The sequence below is a fragment of the Elgaria multicarinata genome, chromosome 8, assembly GCF_023053635.1.
Source record: "Elgaria multicarinata webbii isolate HBS135686 ecotype San Diego chromosome 8, rElgMul1.1.pri, whole genome shotgun sequence".
NCBI lineage: Eukaryota > Metazoa > Chordata > Lepidosauria > Squamata > Anguidae > Elgaria > Elgaria multicarinata.
The window spans coordinates 37,669,634-37,690,137 of NC_086178.1; the positions used below are offsets into that span (position 1 = coordinate 37,669,634).

A 20,504-nucleotide genomic window follows, 5' to 3' on the forward strand; every position below is an offset into this window, starting at 1 on the left:
AATTATGTGTGATGGAGCACTAAAGCTCATGGAGATATGTAAACTTTGCAATGCATAAAATATGCATTTAGAAATTATATGTGACTAGCACACCACTTTATAATTATAGAAGAAAGCAGACACAAGTCTTAAGTTGTAGTGCAGTGTGTTTATTATTATTGCTAGGCAGTGGCATTGCTTTCATCCAATAAATAAAGGCTGCACAAATATTTTAAATATATTTATCTACTTGAAACTTTCACAAGAAGAAACTTCTTGAGAACATTTTTTGTAGTATTTACAAAATGTGAACATCAAGTAAAGAATGGGTAAAGTATAATAACTTCCTTGAACCAAAACTCTTCAGAAAGCAAATGCAGACTTTATAATCACTTGGTTTTCTGTAAAATAAACACAAAACAACTCTCAGCAGATTCCAAAAAGAAGCTATCTGTAATAGAATAAAGTAAACTAGTTGGATACTGAGAGCCAATACATCAATCCAACAAGAGGAAATGCACACCAAATGGATGCTGTACATACATTTTTCTGAGCTAAAAACTCCAAACCAGGAGCTGTGGTTGCATGGGCACAGCTCCAGAAACATTGGTGCTAGTGATGACTATCAACTGTTCGAAGGGTGCGGGAAGGAGTTAACAAATCTAGGCCCCTCTCCCACCACTTCTGTGCATCCACAGTTTCTACATAAAACTTTTCAGCCTAGAGAAAAACTATACAGCACCTGTCCACACATATATTTGAATCCTCTTGATGGATCAGGGCACAAGTATTTCTTGAACTCACATTAATATTAATATATTTATGCACCATTTTTCATTCAAGGTAGCTTACAGTTTAAAATAGCAGGCAACAATCTTAGAGACTTGACACATAAAGAAAAAGGGAGGGAAGATGGAAATAAGCAGATCCAGGCACCAGCTCACCCATGCTCTTAACAAAATGACCGGATGGAATGGTCATTGCAGGACAGAGACGTGGGTGGGTAGTGAAGCCAAATTCCAACTAGCCTAAGCCAAACCAGCATAGGATCACTTGCTGTCTCAACACTTTGAAGGGCCAGGCGGAGATAGTTCTGAGAATGGGTGAGGGGCAGTTGGCCCCAGCCAGACTGATAGAGGAAGCATTACGATCTCAGCTCAGTCGGATGCATCCAGATTGAATGGCCACTGATGGATTATTTGAAATTAACTATTTTTCCGATTAATGCAACTTTGATTACATATTACAACGGGAAAGAACTTCAGAAAAGAAGTCAGTCTTGCTCCTTTCACTAGCTCTCCAATAATTATTTCAGAGTACTTCAATTATGTGATCAATGTATATCTTTTCTATTTGATGAACTCCAGTATTTCCATTACGTGATGACTGGTCATGGGCCATGAAGATGCTATTTATTTTCTAGTTATGGTGAACTCACTCAGTAATTAATACTATACTTTAGCTATGTTTTTAAACAAAGAAACCCCAACCTAATGCACAATTATTGAAATGAAGGAACCAAATTCCTGTACCTTTTTCTTTCTCTTTTTAGCTGGACTGATTTTGGAGCAACTCCTGAAAATTTCCTTGAAAGTCACTGATGAAATCTGGGGGGTTACCTTGATTTTTAAGTGTAGCATTTCTTCTGTAGAGACCAAAATCAATGAATAAATCACTTCCCAGTTTACATAAAAGAGAATGCACTATACCTTAAGAAATATTTCTCAGAAATGCTAATTGATGCAAACATGAATAACACAATAGTAAAATGCAAAGAGTTGTCATCTGCACAGCGACCCCCTCACCCGGGTTGATTATGGATTGGTTATTTGCAATGTTCATTTCAGAGGTTTAGATGTTAAACATTACTATTACATATGCAAAATCACTTCTTTTAAGTTTTTCTTACTTTGACCACGACTACCACAAGGATCAATATTTGGTTAAATTGGAGAGTTCCAGATGGGATAGGTCTGACCAAAGGAAGTGTTACAGTGCAATCTTATGTAAATTTACTCAGAATTATGTTTCACTATGTTCTATGGGTTTACTCTTAGGTGAGCATGTACATGATTGCAGCCTTAATGTGTGTGTATAAACAGGTATATTGATCTGAACATGTCACCTTTCTTTCGGTCCTTAAGAGCTTCCAATATCTTTATTGCACACTGTTCTCCTATAGCATTGCCATTGATATCAACTTCCACCAAGTGGTCAGAATTCTTGATTAGACTATAAATAAAAACATTTAACACTGAAAATTGCTATACACGAAATCTATTAATACATAAAATGTAAGTGTTTCCATTGTTAGGTACTAGATTCCAAAAACACAATAGTGTGCACTTATGTGACATACCGTACCTATATTTCAAAGTTTTTTTAAAAAATAGGATTTAAGTCTTGTTTATGCATGAAGAAGAATGAAGTGTCAGAATTAGGGTGCAATCCTATGCATGTTTACACAGAAAAACAGTCTACAGCTCCCAGAATTTCCCAGCCAACGTGGATGGCTGGGGCATACTCTAAACATGCATAGGATTGCACTCTTAATTAATTGTACCTCTTCAGACTGCTGTGGTAGATTATGATTTTGAATGCTCTTCCATGTTAAGAAACAACCATCCTGCTAATAGAAAACTGACAGCAGGGAGAAAGACTCATTCTTGACTAATGGCTTGCTGTACTAGTTTTGTCTTGGCAATATTGCTTAGTTTTTTTCTAATAACGTAGAGAACTTTCAAGTGTTTATGAATCCCCAAGTGTCATTTCATCAGCTGTAGAATATCTTGTTTCAGTGCTTTTCCTCGGCCTTTCCATCACTCCCAAGAAATACCATTACAACAAGAAATGCACACCCTTTCAAAACAAGAAAAATCTATAACACTGGGATTTGGGAGGGTGATGTCCTTGCCGCTGGGTAATGAGATCCTACTATTTTATTTTTTAAGATAGCACAACAGTATAAAGAACACTCTGTATAAACGGGGCAAGTGTTATGTTGATCGATTTAGCTAGTAACCTGTCCCATTGACTGCAATCTTGCAATGCATATCCAGGAATTGGTTGCCAATAAATTTCTCTCCTACTCTCTGCACAATATAGAGAAAAGCAAGAATATTTGGGGGCACAGAGGATCAGTCTAGACTGATTGCCACTACAGTTCCTTTCAGTCTACAGTTTTATCATTTCTTAACTGATTTATTTCAAGAATGTCTTTCCTTGTCAAAAAGAGTATCACTGATATAAGTGAGATTTTGGGGAGGTTGGGCTGCTAAATATAGGGTTAGGGTAGCTATTCCTGTTCCTAATAAGCGATACATTATCAGTTGCCTTACCAAGTCAAAAGTTGAATGAATTCCCAAATGTTTTTTTCTCTTTGGTTAAACCTTCCATCTATGGCGTTATCAGCCAAATGCAGTTTTGCTAACCATGGGCCAGGGTCAGGATCCTTACTTTTCTTCTTTAAGCCTGCAAGGAATGTATACACATAAGGAGTATTTCTGACATGCAGCTTTGACCGTCAGATGTCTGATGGGTGACCTCTTCTTTTTTTATAATTTTGGAAATGCCACAGTTGTTTTGTGAATGACATCTGAATTTGTATTGGGACTGGTAAAATTCTTTATAATGAAAGCTGCCCACTATCTCCATCACTTTTTTCAATCTACCTTTTTTGCAGCCCAGCAAATGCATATTTACTCGGGTTGCTCAGAACAGGACTTCCTCATAGGTTTTCTTCGGGTTGTAGCCTCAGGGCAACTTTATGTTACAATAGTCCTAAACTAAAGGGAACTCTGCGTAGAAAATAATGTATAATTTATGTATAAATTGTCATGTACAGTGACTACATGGCTGCTTTTTTGTTTTTGTTTTGCTGTATGTATGTGCAGAGAACACACCCTGGGAAGACATTTCTAGCATGTCTTCATGCAGAAACAAAATCCATATGTTTTCACACATGATCGATACACAGATTATACATTGGCTGGGTTCACACAACATGACATCTCACACTCAAGGTTGATTACGGGTTGAGTGTGGGTTGTCATTGAAACATGAATTGTGTTGTGTGAACCCAGCTGTGCTAACAAACTGTGGTTTGTTAATCACAAACAACCCACAGTTCACAAACCACGTGTTGACTTTGTGGTTTGTTCATGGTTAAGAAACCATAGTTTATTAGCATGGCTGGTTTCACAGACCCACGGTTCAACAACAACACATGGTTCAACAATGACCTACACTCAATGCATACTCAACCTTGTGTGGTTTGTCGTGTTCTGTGAACAAAGTAATTGTGTCTATAGTCTAAAGCAGTTTTCTACATGCAGGGATTTATTTATTCTTTTGTAATGGAGAACCATTCAATTGTGTGAGACCCTCTATATCTGCAATCTAAACCCAGGCACAGGTTGAGCACCTCAGTGAGAGCTAGGGCACAAGTAAATTGGATAAAGTGAAGGGAGAGCCAGGGGCTTGTAAAAGGAGCAAGGCAGGGCTAGAGACAAATGATCTTAGATGGAAGGACTTCTGAGCAGGGAATAAATCACTTCCGTATTCTTGTAGAGTGACCAGCATACTGTCGGCAATAAACCAATATTAAATAAAACGGTTGCAGTCAAGTCATATGTTAGTCTTATCTGATCCTAACTAGGTTGACTTACTGAATAATTTAACTGTACCTTTTCTTTTCTTTTTCTTCGCAGTAGGGGAATTATCTGTTTTGGAAGTAGCATTCAAATGGATCATTTTTGAATCAATACCTGTGTCTTTGTTTGCTGTTGAAAATGAAAAACAAAAAACAAAAGTATAAAGTGACTGACAATTTGCTCTTCTTTTGGTCACTATATGGATCCCACATTGCCTAAAGTCCTGATAGATGCTCAGCAAAAGAGTGAGTCCATCCACCATTATATAACTAGAGCTCTGCTTCTCTTTAGCTCTACTGGCCTCTGTGGTTTGTTGAGTTGCATGATTCCTGGCAGTCTTAAATGCTCCCAAAAGTAAGCATTGGCATAGCTTTGCCATTTCTATTATTCATAGAGATAACTGAGGTGTGTGTGTGTGTGTACGAGGGACACACTTCACCATATGTACATTTTTTGGGGGGGGGACAACAACAAAGAGGTTCATCCCACGTACACTTTTGTTCTGGTTTACCCTCGAATTATCCCATTTCCACACCCAAGGCGGCATTTATAATCCTTCTCCTTTCCATTTTATCCTCACAATAATGAACTTGTGAGGTAAATTGGGCTGAGAGTCTGTGACCCAGTGAGCTTCCATGGCTGAGTGGGGACTAGACCCCAGATCTCTTGACTCCCAGTCCAACCCTCTAACCACTACACTGGCTTTCAATCACGCAAGTATAATAAAAAGTGAGTCTTTCCATACTTAAGTGCCTCAGCTGTGAAGCCATCCTTTGCATGTGCTTTTCCACTTGCCACAGCTGCCCTCTGGGGCCAAATTCCATTCTCTGCTGCCTGTGGACATGCTTTGTAGCTTTACAGCTTTTTCCCAAGAAGCCCCTGGTGTTGGTGGGGACTTATTACAGAAGGAGTGGGCAATTGGTGGTTTGTGGACCACATAAAGCCCTTGGCTAGATTTCATGCAGCCTATGGCAGGCTCAGCCCAAGCCTCCCCTGTCCAGGTGAGAAGCAGCTGCACTTCCACCCCTGAGCAGGGAGAGAAGAGTGTGGATCCAGCCAGATTTGTGCTTTTAAAAGCCTTACTTGCCCAGGCCTTCATCACCCAAGCAGAGAGAGCAAAGTGCTTTGAAAGCACAAATCTGGCTTGATCCGCAGGCAGTTTCAAAAGGGGTGTTTGTGCGTGTTCTAAAAGGTGTGTGTGTGTGCATGTGCAAAATAATTACAGCTACAGTAAATCCATGCCATCCTTTTTTACTTATCTAAAGCTATAAATAGCCAGAGGTTCTTGCAAAGTTTTCCCTATTCATTCCTATGCAAAGTCAAAAGCCAAAGTTGTGCCTCAGCCAGCATGAGACATAACTCAGGCAGATAATAGCTGAGCTTTAATAATGGGCACAATTCTCGCCAAGAATCTGCAGAACCAAATAATAGTTTCCATCATGTACTTTAGTCTCAAGTACTATCTAAGGCCTGACTCGACCCTTCAAATCATTATAAGTGATTTACGATGAATGCATGGCATTATATTTTCTCTCTCTACATCCCTTCTATTCTTTTCATTACTTTTATTTCTAAGGCCCAATCTTAAAAAATAAACATGTGACTCATGTCTGGTAAATATTGCTATTAATAGAGGTCAATCAAGAGATCATTATATACATATGTGTGTGTGTGTAATATATAGCTATTTTTAATTAAGAATCAGTTCCCTACTTCTAAGCAAAGCAAATAAACTCAAACTTTTAATTTTATGTTAAAATTTAGAATAACTGATATGAGTGAACAACCAAAGGCAATCCTACCTTCAATGGTGTGGTGAGCAGTGCCATTGCTGTACACCAAAGCATTTGCTTTCTTCTCTTGACCAATGCTTTCAGCATACTCTGCTATTGGTTTGAGGAGTTCTGTGGCACCCAGACACTGCAAGTGGTTACCATTAAGGAACAGGTTGCTGTGATAAACAATGTTTAAAATATTTATTGGTTAAACAGAAGACTAACTGAGGGTTGCATACAGATTTGTGCTGGATCAATCGCACCGATGGAAGTGGACTTTCCCACCCCTTCCTTCCCACAGAGGCTCCTCCAGCCCCTTGGAAATGCTACCCAGAGAGTCAGTGGACCCTGCTGAATGGGGTGGGCTGTAGCATGCAGGGGGACTCCCAACAATTGCGCGGAGGGACCTTCCACAAGCAGAGCCCTTCCTGTTGTGGAAGGCAGAGCTTAGATCCAACCCTTATATTCCAGCATACTTTCCTGAGAGTTTTACACTAATAATCACTGTGATTTTAATAAAAAGCACTCTATGTTTTAGTCACCACAACTGAATTCTAAATGAAACAAGTATTCCTCCAACTGTGTTTTGTATTTAGTGAATATTGACACAAGACCAAATCCAGTATCAAGGTTCAGAGATTACACAGTTGACTCTCATACTCTCAAAGACTTCACAAATGAAAAACTTGTAATGCTTGTAACACTCCTTGTTGTCATACTAAGAATCATTGCCTAAGTGCATCTCATTCCTCCACTATTAAATTATTACGCTCACCCCACTTCCCTGAGCAGGAATTCTCAGGTGCAGCACTTACACAGATTCATCTCCTTTGGAAGGAGGCCACTGGAGGTTTATGGCAATTTTTAATATGATGAATTGATTTACAAGTGTATAGGTAGAGAATAGGTAAAAACACAGCTTAAACACTCCAACAGGCAAGCAAAGCCCACTGCCCCCACAGATCTCCAGAGAGACTGCCTTATACTGAGCTAGACCATTGATCTATCTAGTCCAGTATTGTCAATACTGACTGGCATGGCAGAGGCTCTCCAGGGTTTCAGACAGCAGTTTGATCCTGCAACCTGCATGTAAAGCATGTGCTCCATCACTGATACAGCTATAACCTGAAACCATAGTTTAATACTACATAAATAAGCCTCAGACTCTTGCATGCCCCCCTTCCAACTGCAGCCATGAGGAGGAGATTGGAAGTATCTGCTTCTGTTTTTCAATAAACACTTTATTGTTATGTTCAAAAAAGGACAAACTGTCATTATACGATCGTTTATAAAACAAGCCAAGATCAAACTGTGGTTTATAATGCTGGCTTGTTTCAACAAACCACAGTTTAAACCAGGGTGGATAACTTGTGGCCCTCCAGATGTTTTGGTCTTCAATTCCCCTCAGCCATAGCCAAAGCAGTTGAAGGGCTACAAGTTGCCCAACCCTGGTTTAAACGAAACTAAATTCCCAGTTTAGGCAAAATGAGAAATTCCAACTAGTTTAAAACAGGAAGTAGATGCTTCCAATCTCCTCTTTATGGCCACGCTGGAGGAGAAGGGAGAGCTTGAGACTTGCTGCTGCTTGTTTACATAATGGTTGAGTATTACCATGACCATAATGATGTAGCATTATGGCCCAACCAGGTCAATGTAGTACTATTACCCTCCACCCTGCAAATCCTTAATAACACAACTTACCAAATGGCTGTTTGGATTATGAGAGTTGCTAGTGTTGACCCACTATCAGGTCCTAAATCACAGTAGCAGAGGCTCAGAGTTAAAAGCTTTCTGTTTCCCTCTAATCCAGAAATAAGGCTATTGACACCATTATCTCCACATCTGTAAAGAGATTAATACATTAGGTAGGCTTTGTCTTCAAAGAAGGATGTCTACTATTATCCTAATGCATACAATTATTCAGCCAATATCTTACATAAGTTTGAACTAATTGAGCCAACTCACATTTAGAGCCAGCTCTGGACAGATTTAAATGATGAGGATAAATTAAAGAAATTTCAGTGTTGCTTAATCCATAGTAACTGTCACTACACTGCCATATATTTTTATATAGGCAGGTAGAGGACTTGTTCACACTACTTGGAACAGGATAGTCAACATGATAGTCAACAGTTGTTTATCTTGGGGGTTCTCCCAACATGACATGATAATAATCTACCATGGTGAGGATTAGGATCAGCGTTGAGTTGACTATTAGTCCATTCTGAGTTGGCAGTAATCCTGCTAGTATCACATCTGCCATTATTGCCCAAAATTTATGCTGCTAGCTGGACTAGATTGGCAGTCGCCACTTTGACTACTCTTGCCTTGCGACTCTGCGGCTGCGGAAATAACCAAAGGTGGCTGAGGAAATAACCAATGGTGCCCTTCACGCAACACAGTCAATGGTGGTTCAAATACCCAACTCTACACAGTGTTACTTGTTTGTGTTGGTTATTTCGGCCAAATAACCAACTGTTGGTTTAAAAACTTCCGACACACAACATGATAACCCACAGTGGGTTAAATAACCAACTGTCGACTATTTAAATCACTGTTGGTTATCTTGTTGTCCAAACCCAGTCAAACTCTATGCACCTCTTTCATATTTAACATGTTTAACCTCAACATGAGACTGGAAGAGGGAGTTATTTTCAGGACACTATTATTAAATAACATAAAACCAAGGGCAAACAGGGTTTGCTGGCATTTCAGAGTTTTCAATAGCTCAGAGTAGAAGAAGAAAAAATCTTTTTTTTAAGATTAAATTTATTCATAAATTTAATCAAACATAAAATCAGACCTGTAATGTCATAAAAGCAAAAATAGAAAGCGAAGTCAGCTGAAATTGTGATTCAGCTAGAGATGGAAACTGGTATTTCAGCGCACTATATTTTAGTACTGATATATGCCTTACCCTCTTAATGTGAGATGCTGTTTTCACTACTGGTGGAATTCTAGCTGGGAAGCAGAGAAATGCAAGCCTTCAGCAGCTCTTGGGTCTCTGGTTGGTGACTGGGGCCATTGCCATTTAATTACATGCAAAGTTGTCCCTCTGTTCATACTGGCAGAGGTAAGAGGCCAATAGTGGTGTGTGTGTGGTGTGTGAGTGGCAATAATGGGTAATGAGGTTTTCAGATGTGACTGCTTTACACAATATTCCTTGCATATAATTTCAGAATTATAGAGTGATATATTACATCATGCTACCAATTACAAGGCATTGTGCAGCAATTCCACCTTTTTCTCCGTAACAGATTTTCTGCGGAAAGAGAAAAGATGGAAGAAGTGTTGGAAAAACACCGGAGGGTTATGAGTGGAAGATGACGACATCTGGAACCTCTGTAAAATTCCATGAATGAGGCAGAGCAATAAAAGCCTCATGTGGAAGCACCCAAACTTGGTTGCATTCCAAGGAGCTAGTTAAACAGATGGTTTGCTGCCAAATTTAGTGTTGTGGCATAAGCAGGAATGGAGCTTGGGGGAGAGCAGGGGTGCTGGAGGGCGAAGGTGGCATCTGGCCCCTGCAAAGCTGCTCACCCCTGAACTACACGGGGGAAACAGATGGAAATCCTTTTGTTATAACGATCCTACAATATTTGGTTTCACAACTCATCCTCCCCACAACTTTTTTTAGGCTGCTGCTGAAAGAGGAAAAAAAAAGGAAAGAAAAAAAAAGATTTTTTCTTACTTGGAATAATCCAATACAAGAGAACTCAAATTGCTGTAAGGCAAAGCAACTCCAAGTCTCTCTGTTGCCCAAAGATCTAACGCATGATGAGATATTTCTAATTTAGAAAACGGATAGATGGTGCGCCCATCCAGTTCTAGTAAGATTGCCTAAACACATGGATAAAAATAACAGGAACCAAGATTTATTAAACTGAGAAACATTTCTAAAGTGAATTCTTCTTGCTTGCTTTGAAAATGTTTTTACTAAGTTTATGGTGCAATCCTAAACATGCATAGGATTGCATCCTAAACTCCACTTCACTAAAAGCAACAAATTCAATACTAGGAACATAGGAAGCCACCTTATGCTGATATTTCTGAGGATCCAAATTCCATGTTTAACTACATAGCATGAATATTATATCCAGTAATATACTTCAGATACAGTGCAGATAGGAGTCCCCTGCAGCTGATATGAATTCATTGCCGGGCGCTTGTTAAAATCCCTGCCAGTGACAGCCACTTCTGTCCGTAAAGCAGCCTCCCCCAGCCTAGTACCCTCCAGATATGTTGGACTACAACACCCAGCGTTCCTCATGTTGGCGGGGGTATTCTGGGAATTGGAACTGAAGGGTAGCAGGTTGTGGAAAAGCTGCTATAAGGTCTAGAATTAGAGTAAGGGATAATTCACATGTCAGCAATTTCTGAAATTCTCTATGGAAAGACGTCGGGCTCATACTCTACAGATGGATAGGAGGTTTGGGCTGACTGGCTCGGTTGCTTAGCTGTCTGCCTCACAATCCTGTGCCATATGTGTAGGCTTGCATCACATAATTGATTGATGGAATGATCATATCAGCATGCAACTCTATCTCCCATTCTATTCACACATTTGGGCAGAGCTTGAGCCAAAAATGCCTGTGGCTTCACTGAAGTCCAAAAAGTAGGTTCATGTGGCTTTACTCCTTCCAGTTTCCTTCAATTTATCTGCTGTCAGGTCCAGAACTAGCGTTGAGTAATCTCCCCTTGGCTGGATTCAGAATTGATCCAACTAGAAGAAGGTATTTTACACTCATAGTAGAATCCCAAGTGGATGGAGACCCGGAACCTGCAGTTTCAAGGGTACTTGACATCTACTTAAGGATTCAGGCACCCTTGAGAACCTTTCCCGAGGTCCCTGGCTATTGCTCAGACTATCCTTGGTTTTTTACCCAGTTTCTTCTGAGTCGGTTGACTAGATGAAATTAAAATTAATAAAACACATAAAATTAGAACGTTACTGGACTAGAAAGAGGGCTGTTGCTTCAAATGCTTCTGAGATGGTGTTATAGTGTGGCAGTTACTCATAGATACTATGAACTTCATCAGATGGGTGGGGGTGGGGAAATCGCACTTCCCTACCATTGCTTTGCCTTCTGCTTTTGTCCCACAGTAGGGATGAGCAGCTTCCTCTTTTTTCACACGGGGAAGAAAGAGAAAGCAAGCAGTGACCACATGGCCTTTTATCGCACAGCTTCTTCTGCACACAGCAAGAAATGGCAGCAACTACCGTTATAACCAAAACTTTGGATTTTCCAGTTCTTATTTTGTGATGGAGAAAAGATCAGAAGGAGTGGGAGAAGCGTGGGAGGAACACTGTGTCATCAAAATGTCCTGTGAAGAACTGTGAATGCCCTGTTGTAAGCGTGCCATAAAATGCTCATCTGATGACGCTCTATATTTCGCATTATGCTACTGAGGCTTCTATACTGACACAGTGATTCCTTTTACACTTGTCTTTTGTTTAAACTTACAAGGTTTGCAATATCTTGAGGACTTAGCATAATTCCCCAGATACAGAGCTCCTTTCCCAACTGATACCGTTCATCTCGAATAGTCCTTAGTAAAGGAGTAAGAGAAACTGGATGCAAATTTCCTGATAAGGTTTCCACATTTGTAAGCACAAACTGGGGAAGAAAACACAAGGTTTAGCAACAACTCCATTACTAAAACAAATTTTTCATCATTGTGTTGAGAGGACACAAAACTCCATGTGAGAGAGTTATGCAGTTTTCTCTGATGTTATTTAAGTTCAAATTTGTCTTAGGCATAGGCAGTAACCAAGGAATGACGACAGATATTGACCTAGTAATGACAAAAAGATATAAAATTACCAAGTTACGAACATCCTCCTCCTTCTCCTCCTCCTCGTGGTTTTTCTAGATGGACATGACAGGTGTTGCCAAGTCATGCTGTTTTTTACAGATTCAGGAATTTCCTGACAATTGAGTATGTTTTAAGTATGACTGCTTTCTGGATGTTGGTGTGGATGTATTTTGGTAAGCCCAGTTTCTGAAGGTTTTCTGTATAGTTTTTTTATGTGATGCTGGTGACTGATGTGACTAATGGAATAATTGTGACCTTTTCCTGTTGCCATAGTTCTTTGACTTCCATGGCCAGTGGTGTATATTTTCCTCTCTTTTCCTCTTCCTTTTCAACGACATTTTTGTCATTCAGTATTGCTATGTCGATGAGGTATGTGTGTTTTTCTTTTTTGTCTATGAATTTTTGTCTGGTCAGTTGCAAGGTATTGTTTTGTCACTATGAATTGTTCTGTCCCAGTATATTTTATGATCTGCATTTTCCATGATTGTTTCGGGTGAGTATGTTCAGTATGGTGTAGGTTGTTTGATAAGGTTGAATTTGATGGCCAGTCGTCGGTGAATTATTTTTGCAGCTGTATTGTGTCTGTATGTATAGTCCATTCCTGCCAAAATTTCGCATCCACTTGTTACATGGTTTATTGTTTCTTGGAATTGATGACATTTCCTGCATAGGTCTATTGTTACATTGTTATCTTTTATGATGTATTTTTGGTAGTTCTTGGTTGCTATAACTTGATCCTGTACAGTTATTAGGAATCCTTCTGTTTCTGGAAGTAGCTCACCTTTCCTGAGCCATTCGTATGATTGTTCTTTATTTGTGGGTTCTGTATTATGTTGTAGTGCTTCCCATGCAGTGCTTTTTGTGCCCATTTTTCTTTTTTCTCTGAGAGCAAGAGTGGTCGTGTTTGGTCTTCATTTTGTAATGCTAGGTTGAGTGGGGTGTAGTTTTTATCTGCTTTTACTATGGCTTTATGGATGGGGGTGTTTTTAGTGTGGAAGAATTCTCTGAGTGATTTTAACTGTTTAGCATGGATCGTGTTAATGTTCAGCAGAACTCTTCCTCCTTCTTTCCTGCTGATTGTTATTCTTTCAGTGCATGAGTTGGGATGGAGCATGTGGTGTTTTGTGAGTTTGTGCGATTGAGTCTGTTTATTATTATTATTATTATTATTATTATTATCATCATTATCATTATTATTAATTATTCACCTTTCTCTTAAAAAAGAACCCATGGTGACTTACAACAAAATAATTAAAACATAATGCATATAAAATGGCTAAAAACAATTTCCATTAAAAAGACCAAACATAATGAAACAACTAAAATATCAGTACAGACCATAACAAAAACAACTGATGCATTAAAAACCCATCATATGCCTTCAAATGCTTGGGAGTAGAGGAAAATCTTGATTTGGTGCTGAAAAGATGACAATATTGGTGCCAGGGGAGCATTCCACAGTTAAGGAGCTACCACTAAAAAGGCCCTCTCTCCTTGCTGTCTTCTGAAGCTTTGTCAGAAGAATGATCACAGATTATTACTGTACATGGGTAGGTTCACATTGGGAGAAGTATTCTATCAGTTATTTCAACTAAATATCCCTCAAAATGGACTCTCAGCTATTAATTACTTTTGCTCAATAAGTGTGACTTTGGTGCTCCTTCTCATTCATTCATTCATTACATTTATATCCCACCATTCAACTACAAAACAGTGCTAACAATAATAAAAGGTGGCTAACAACAATAAAAGACAAAATAAAAGACAAAATTATAATTAAATCATAAAAGAAAACCAATTAAAACACATGAATAAAGGTAAGAAAAAAACACAGCACCCACCATCTACTTTAGTAAACAGGTCAGCGTAAAAGCCAAAAGCCTCTCCAGATCTACACCAAGCAGGATACGACACTTTGAAAACGGTTTGAAAACAGTACATGGATTGTGTTCTGGGCCCCAACAGCTGTCACTACTGTTATAAACGGTTTTAAAGAAGTAGTGTCGATCCTGAGTAAAACAGTACTATTTGCCTGCCAGTGAAAGACATCAAAGATGGGGCTATCAAGGCTTCTTTTAGTTTAGCAAAGGAGCCATGAAAAGATAAGGCGCTTTTTAGCAAGTTGCAAAATACAGAGGGGAAACGCCCCCAGCTTTACTAGGTTAGGGGAAAGGGCAGCAGAGTTATTTATCTGATAGATCCGTGTTGCCCCCTAAAGGAATATATTTAGAAACAATTACAATTAAGGTGTAGCCATCCTACCGTTCTGTCTTCATTTCCAATGACATGTGAAATCATTGTCTTTAATCCATATAGTTACCTTGGTGATTAATGTTTCACTTGCTATACATTTTCGTACGCCCTGTTTAATAGTTGGAGAGACATGACTTTGGGATGCCATGCAATGCTTTTCATATGTTTGCAGGAACTTTTCAAGAATATAGACATCTGAACTAGTTTTTGGTTTTGGTTTCCCGTTTAGTTTTGGCATAACTTTTTGTTTTCTACAGATTATGGTTGCCACAAAATGCTGAAGCTGGAAAAAAAGAGGAAAATTAAATGTATTATATAAAAAGTTGTTTGTATCTGTCATCATGGAGGTTCAGCACCTGTTGAATGGTTGACCAGGATGAGAAGCAAACACTATAAATTCTTTGCACATGAACATTGACATTCTGTACATTCTCAACTAGAATTTACCTTGCAGATCAAGTTCAAAAAGCTGAAGTAACCCACCCCTACGACAGCTTCACCATCCAAACAGATTTATCAGTGCAAGAAACCAACAGAGGGTGGATTCATTCTATACCAACAGCATAGGTTGCCATGGCAATACCAGCCCTAAACAGTCTGTGAGCATGACAGTTACAACTAACTGTTTATGTCAACAGACCAAGAGTGCATAATTCTACTGCATGGAGCAACCTGCCCTGGCTCAAATCTATGTGTGTGTGTTTTTATTAATAACACACTAATACATCAGGATCAGCTGGTATCCAATAAGAATTAAGGATGTTTAAACACATTTAAGTCAATGGGATGAAGGCCCAAATTACATATTCTGTTATGCTCAATTATATGTATCTGTTCCCTGATATTTTTTCCCTCTGCCCAAACCAGCCAAATGCATTGCAGTCTACTCAGACCAGGTTAAGTTAGTCAACTTGGTGCCCTCTGGATGTTTTGGTTTGCAGTTCCTAAACCCCAAGGCAGCATGCCCAATGGTCAGGGATTTGTAGTCCAAAACATTTGGAAAACACCAGGGGGATGCCTTGACGATGCTGGTTTCCCCCCACTTTTAGGGGGAAAAACTGCTTTTGCTGCTGCAGGGTGGTGTTGGGTAATCCCGATGCAGGAGGCAATGTCGGCTTTCTGGCAACTATTTGGCTCACTGGGCCTGCCCTCTCCACCTCTCCCAGCTTCCGGCGACCAATGGGAAGCCGCCTCCTGCTCAGAAATGCCCCTGGTGTGGCGGAGGAGCAAGGACAGATGGCAGAAGAGCCGTGCTGACCTCCCTCTGGCAGGAAAAGCCTGGGTAAGTCTCTGACTTTTCTGCTGCACATCTTTGTCTCTTTGCAGGGAAAGTGAATTGGCGGCTGCGTCATATAAGTGATCCGCAGCACCGATTCACAGCCACTGCAGGGCAAAGTCGATGTTTAGGCAGCCCCCAGGTTATCTACCCCTAGACTAGGGAAAGTGGTTGCTTAATAATTTCACCTCAGGCCATTTCCCTTCTCATGTTCTCAACTCAAGCTGGTTTTTTATCCCATGGGTGGAGGGAGGGCATATGTACCCATATCTTTTCTACTGCCTGGTGGCAAACATCTTGTGAGAGGGGTAATTTTGAGCAGAAGAAATGCTGGTGTAGGGGGTGGGGGGAAGAGGTTTAGATTAAGCATTAGGATAGTATGAGCTGTTTGATAATGGAACACAATCCAAATCTTTATTATGCAACCAAAATGCCCATTCTGCCATGCCCGGCAAAGCCTCGGTGTGGGGAGGGATTTGTGGGCGGGGCAAGGGGGAGACATGCCCATCTTGCATTGGGCAGGATTTCGTGCCACTGGGCTGGGAGGGGTTTTGGTCTGGCTAAAAGCAGGCCACATACCCCTCGCAGACCCTAGGTTGATTTGGCGGCAAGCTAATTTGGTCACATCTAATTCAGGGGCAGGTAGGAATGGGCATCCAGAGGGATTTGAATGGCGAGCATTCGTAGGCACTGTTCCAGTGATAGGTGATTCCCAAGGGCTCCCAGTGTTGAGCCTTGTGGCCGGGCTGGGGGATAAGGACCACCTCTGAGGTCGACCTCTCTCACCCACCTTGAGCCTGGGGGCATGGGTTGGGGGTGAAAAGGGAAGGTCTCCCTACCCCATAAGGGGACGGCCAGGAGGGGGGCGGAAAGTACAGAGCCACCCACTGGCCTAGAAAGCTCGCCCTTTACATAGAAAGGTCTGTAAGCAGGCCAGACTGGATGCCCGATAGGTTACCCCTTTGCAGATCTTGAATAAATGTGGCCCAGTTTAAATCCAACAGTTTGTGTCGTCTCTTATTTCTTGCGTCTGTCCCGCAATAGGTTTTAGCCAACATCATCAACAGCAACAACAGACACCTCAAGGTACAATATAAAACAGAGTATTATAGTAGTTCGGTCACAATAATATATATTAATTACAGTTCGGTTAATTAATCAGGATATAAATTATAGAGGCCCATATCCTAAACCAGGTCATTGTCCTCTAAGCTGAGCTGCTTTAACTGCAAACCTAGCTATGTTTAACAGAATGGCCTTAGATGAATGTGTAAGGAGGTAAATAATTTTATCCATATCATTAAGATTGGCTGCTTGTACTAGTTGTCTCTTTAGATATTTATCTCTAGGGCATTTATAGAGTTTACAGTGTAGTATGTAATATATCGTGTCTGTATAGTGGAACGCAGACTGCCTCAGAAGCTGATGGGCTCTCCGTTAGTTTGTAAATGGTTGTGTTCTTTTTAAACAGAGGTGTTACCAAATACTCTGATATTCTAGTAGTTTTTGGCATAGTAGTTTGGAAAAACAGGCTTATTTTTAGCTTGGGAAAACACAGGAAAAGTCTGCCATCTTAAAAGCCTGGTCTGGCAATCCAGATAGATATACACGACACAAGGTCATCACCCCTTTCTGGTGTGCGCATTGTTTTCCAGACTGAATCTCTTAACTTCTTTCCCCTTCGCCTGGATATCCCTGCCAAAATTACAGTTATGCTCCAGATGCCAGCCCTAGAAGGGTGGATAGGTGAATGCCTTCATCATCCTGTTAACTTTTACCTCCCCAATTTTGGAAGAAATCTCTCTTGCTCTCAAACACACACATGTATAGATCCTCCTCCTTATACTTCCCTCTCTTAACAAGTATGCTTGTTAGTCATCATCACTACTTAACAGAACATGTAAACAGTTTCAAAGACAGCTTCTCACAGGACAGCTCCTTACTGCTAGGGTACCATTGTTAGCAGAGAGATGAAACTGGTGCCCTCATAAATTTCTGGGACTCAATTGTGGTGTTCCTAGCCCTTATGGGGCACTTGTATTCCTGCTCCCATTGCTGGCCTCTGCTCTCGCTTTCACGCAGCTGTGCTGCACAAAGACAGTTAAACCTGTTCTTCAGGGAACGGACACGAGATTCTCTCTTTACCCCTTGGAATGGCAACAATTCTATCTTTGGGCCCTATGGAAGCCACAGCAGCTGGCACCAAATGCAATGGTGTTTCCAAAGTTCATATGCAGGTCAGACTGGCAGGTAGAAGGGGACAGCTTTGCTTAGTTTGCCAAGTTGGAGAAAGGAATTGTACTTACGCGCTTTGGTAAAGCTGTCGAAATCCAATACACTGAAGTATCACAAAGGAGTTGTAGACTTTGCGAATTCTCAGAAGAGTTAAGGACAGTCCCCCTCCCACTTCACCCTTTGGGAATTCTCTGAACTTCTCCTGTCCTCCATACCACCAGAGTGTTTTCAGGTCACCTGGCAACCATGTAATAGGACTGAAGAAGAGAAGCAGCTTGTTTTATTTAAAGAGCCAGGAGTCATGTCTTGCATTACAGTCCATCATATTTATTCACAGAGATTTAACCTGAGATGTCTAAAGAAACAAGTGAAGTGAGGTGACGCCAAGTGTGTAGAGAAAAGAAAATACTAGAAGGTGTTGTAGTTTAATAGAAATAATTAAGTATTTTGTACTTAACTGAAATAGCCTCAAATACATTTAATGACCAAAATATCTACCTCATGTCTCTAGTTCAACCATTAAGCTAAACACACATATTCAAGCCAGTATGGTATAGTGGTTAAAGTGAGGGACTGGGACTCAGGAGATGCAGCTCCGACTCTCCACTTGGCCATGAAGTTCATTGTGTGACTTTAGGCTGATCATTGACTTCCAGCCTAACTTATCTCACAGGTTTGTTGTCAGGATAAAAATGGAGGCGAGGAGGACCATGTTAGCCATCTTGGGTTCCTTGCGAGAGGAAAGAAGATGGGATATAAATGCAATAATAGCAATAAATACACAAAAATGGTTCTGTCTGAAAGATACGTGATAACACTGAAAAGAAATAAATACCAAGAATTCCAATATGTGAGTGGAATCCAATAAACCATCATCTCATAAACTACTGAGGGGAATGTTTTAAATGAGTCAATTACACATTGGATTGAGACTGTGGGTTGGTGTTGGTGTTACTGTAACAGCAAGGTTACTGGTCTCCCATGGCTACATCTCCTACAACCGCGGTAACATTAGAATGGGAGATTTCACATAAAAGGGGTTTAGAGAAGGTGGTTATCAGGGCAGTGTGCGATGGAGCCATGAGAGAACAGAAACCACATTGTAGCCATAAGAAACATATTTATAAACATGCAATATCACATTGGTCGATTTAAACTAGTGATATTACGCCGTCAGTAGCTCTGTAGGACAGGGATGGTTATCATGTGGCCCATAGGTCACATGCAGGGCCTCCTGACTTTTTTTTTACAGCTCCTGACACCTGCAAGTTGCCACAGCACTGCTGAATTTTGGCATCAGGCAGCAAGGAAAAAAAATGTATTTCCACTTTAAAACAAGGCATCCATGAGGCACATCCAGCATAATCCATACAATACAGAAGTGTTCCTAATTACTTGAAAGGCAAAGCAGGGAATAGGGACTCAACCTCTGTTGGCTGAGATTACACTTCCCTTGAAGACGCATGCCTGTTGTTTGGGTGTACTATTGAACTTGGCCTGAATCTCTCCCTCTCTGCTCTCCTTCCGACAGCCCTTTGCGCCAAGCCATTAAATTTGCACAAATCTCCCCTCCTTTTTGTGCCCAGCCTTTAAGTAGGGTGACCATATGAAAAGGAGGACAGGGCTCCTGTATCTTTAACAGTTGTATTGAAAAGGGAATTTCAGCAAGTGTCATTTATATATATGGAGAGCCTGGTGAAATACTGTCTTCATCACAACAGTTAAAGCTGCATGTGCCCTCCCTCTTTTAAATCTGGTCACTCTAGTATAGCTCCTGCAGCTTTAACTGTTGTGATGAAGAGGGAATTTCACCAGGTTCTCCATATATACAAATGACACCAGCTGAAATTCCCTTTTCTATGCAACTGTTAAAGATACAGGAGCCCTGTCCTCCTTTTCATATGGTCACCCCACTTTAAGGGCTCCATCACACCTATTCCCCCCCCCCCCCCCGGTATGCATCCACGATTTCCACCTCCGTTTCATTAGCACGTCAAGCGCTGGTCACTTTCACGTGTGTGTGTTGTTGCGCTATTTCGCCTTGTTTACCTTTTCACCTGCGCCAGCTCATACTTCCTGGTATCACCGCCCCACTCCACCCCTTCTTCTTCCCCCTCCAGTTCACTAGTTCTTGTGCCTGATGGACATGGGCGCCTTCCCCCCTCTTATTTTGTCTAAAGTTTAGTGATTTAGCATTTCATCAGATGGACACCTCGTACAGCAGGCAAAAGAGGGAAGTTGAAATGGGTGGATGATAGAGCAAAGAGAGTGGTGTTGGAGCAGTGAAAGTCCGTTCGACTGACTCAGCATGCTGGAGGAGAACTGCCCTCACCCTCCTCTTTTGTCAGTAAGACCGTCCTTCAACGCACATGCCCCCAAGAAGGGACGTTCTGCAACATAGAGCGAGGATGGCAGGATGGAAGTGCAATAAAATGCTGGTGTGATGGAGCTCTAAATCTCCCTGTTAAAAAAAAACAAAACTTTACAAGGTAGTTGAATGGGACAGTGTGAAGGGGG

The 20,504-nt window shown here is 40.8% G+C and overlaps 1 protein-coding gene across 1 annotated transcript; it reads right to left on the minus strand.

Annotated features, from left to right (window-relative positions):
- Positions 1 to 260: 260 nt before the first annotated feature.
- Positions 261 to 15,828, minus strand: LOC134402505 (uncharacterized). The gene is made up of 11 exons (XM_063131979.1): positions 15,772 to 15,828; positions 14,544 to 14,759; positions 11,872 to 12,024; positions 10,098 to 10,246; positions 8,108 to 8,248; positions 6,434 to 6,582; positions 4,665 to 4,760; positions 3,318 to 3,450; positions 2,105 to 2,211; positions 1,512 to 1,624; positions 261 to 380 (listed from the first exon to the last, which is right to left on the minus strand). The coding sequence occupies exons 1-11, from the start codon at positions 15,826 to 15,828 to the stop codon at positions 369 to 371; spliced, it is 1,326 nt and encodes a 441-aa protein (XP_062988049.1). The 3' UTR covers positions 261 to 368.
- Between the last annotated feature and the right edge of the window lie 4,676 nt (positions 15,829 to 20,504).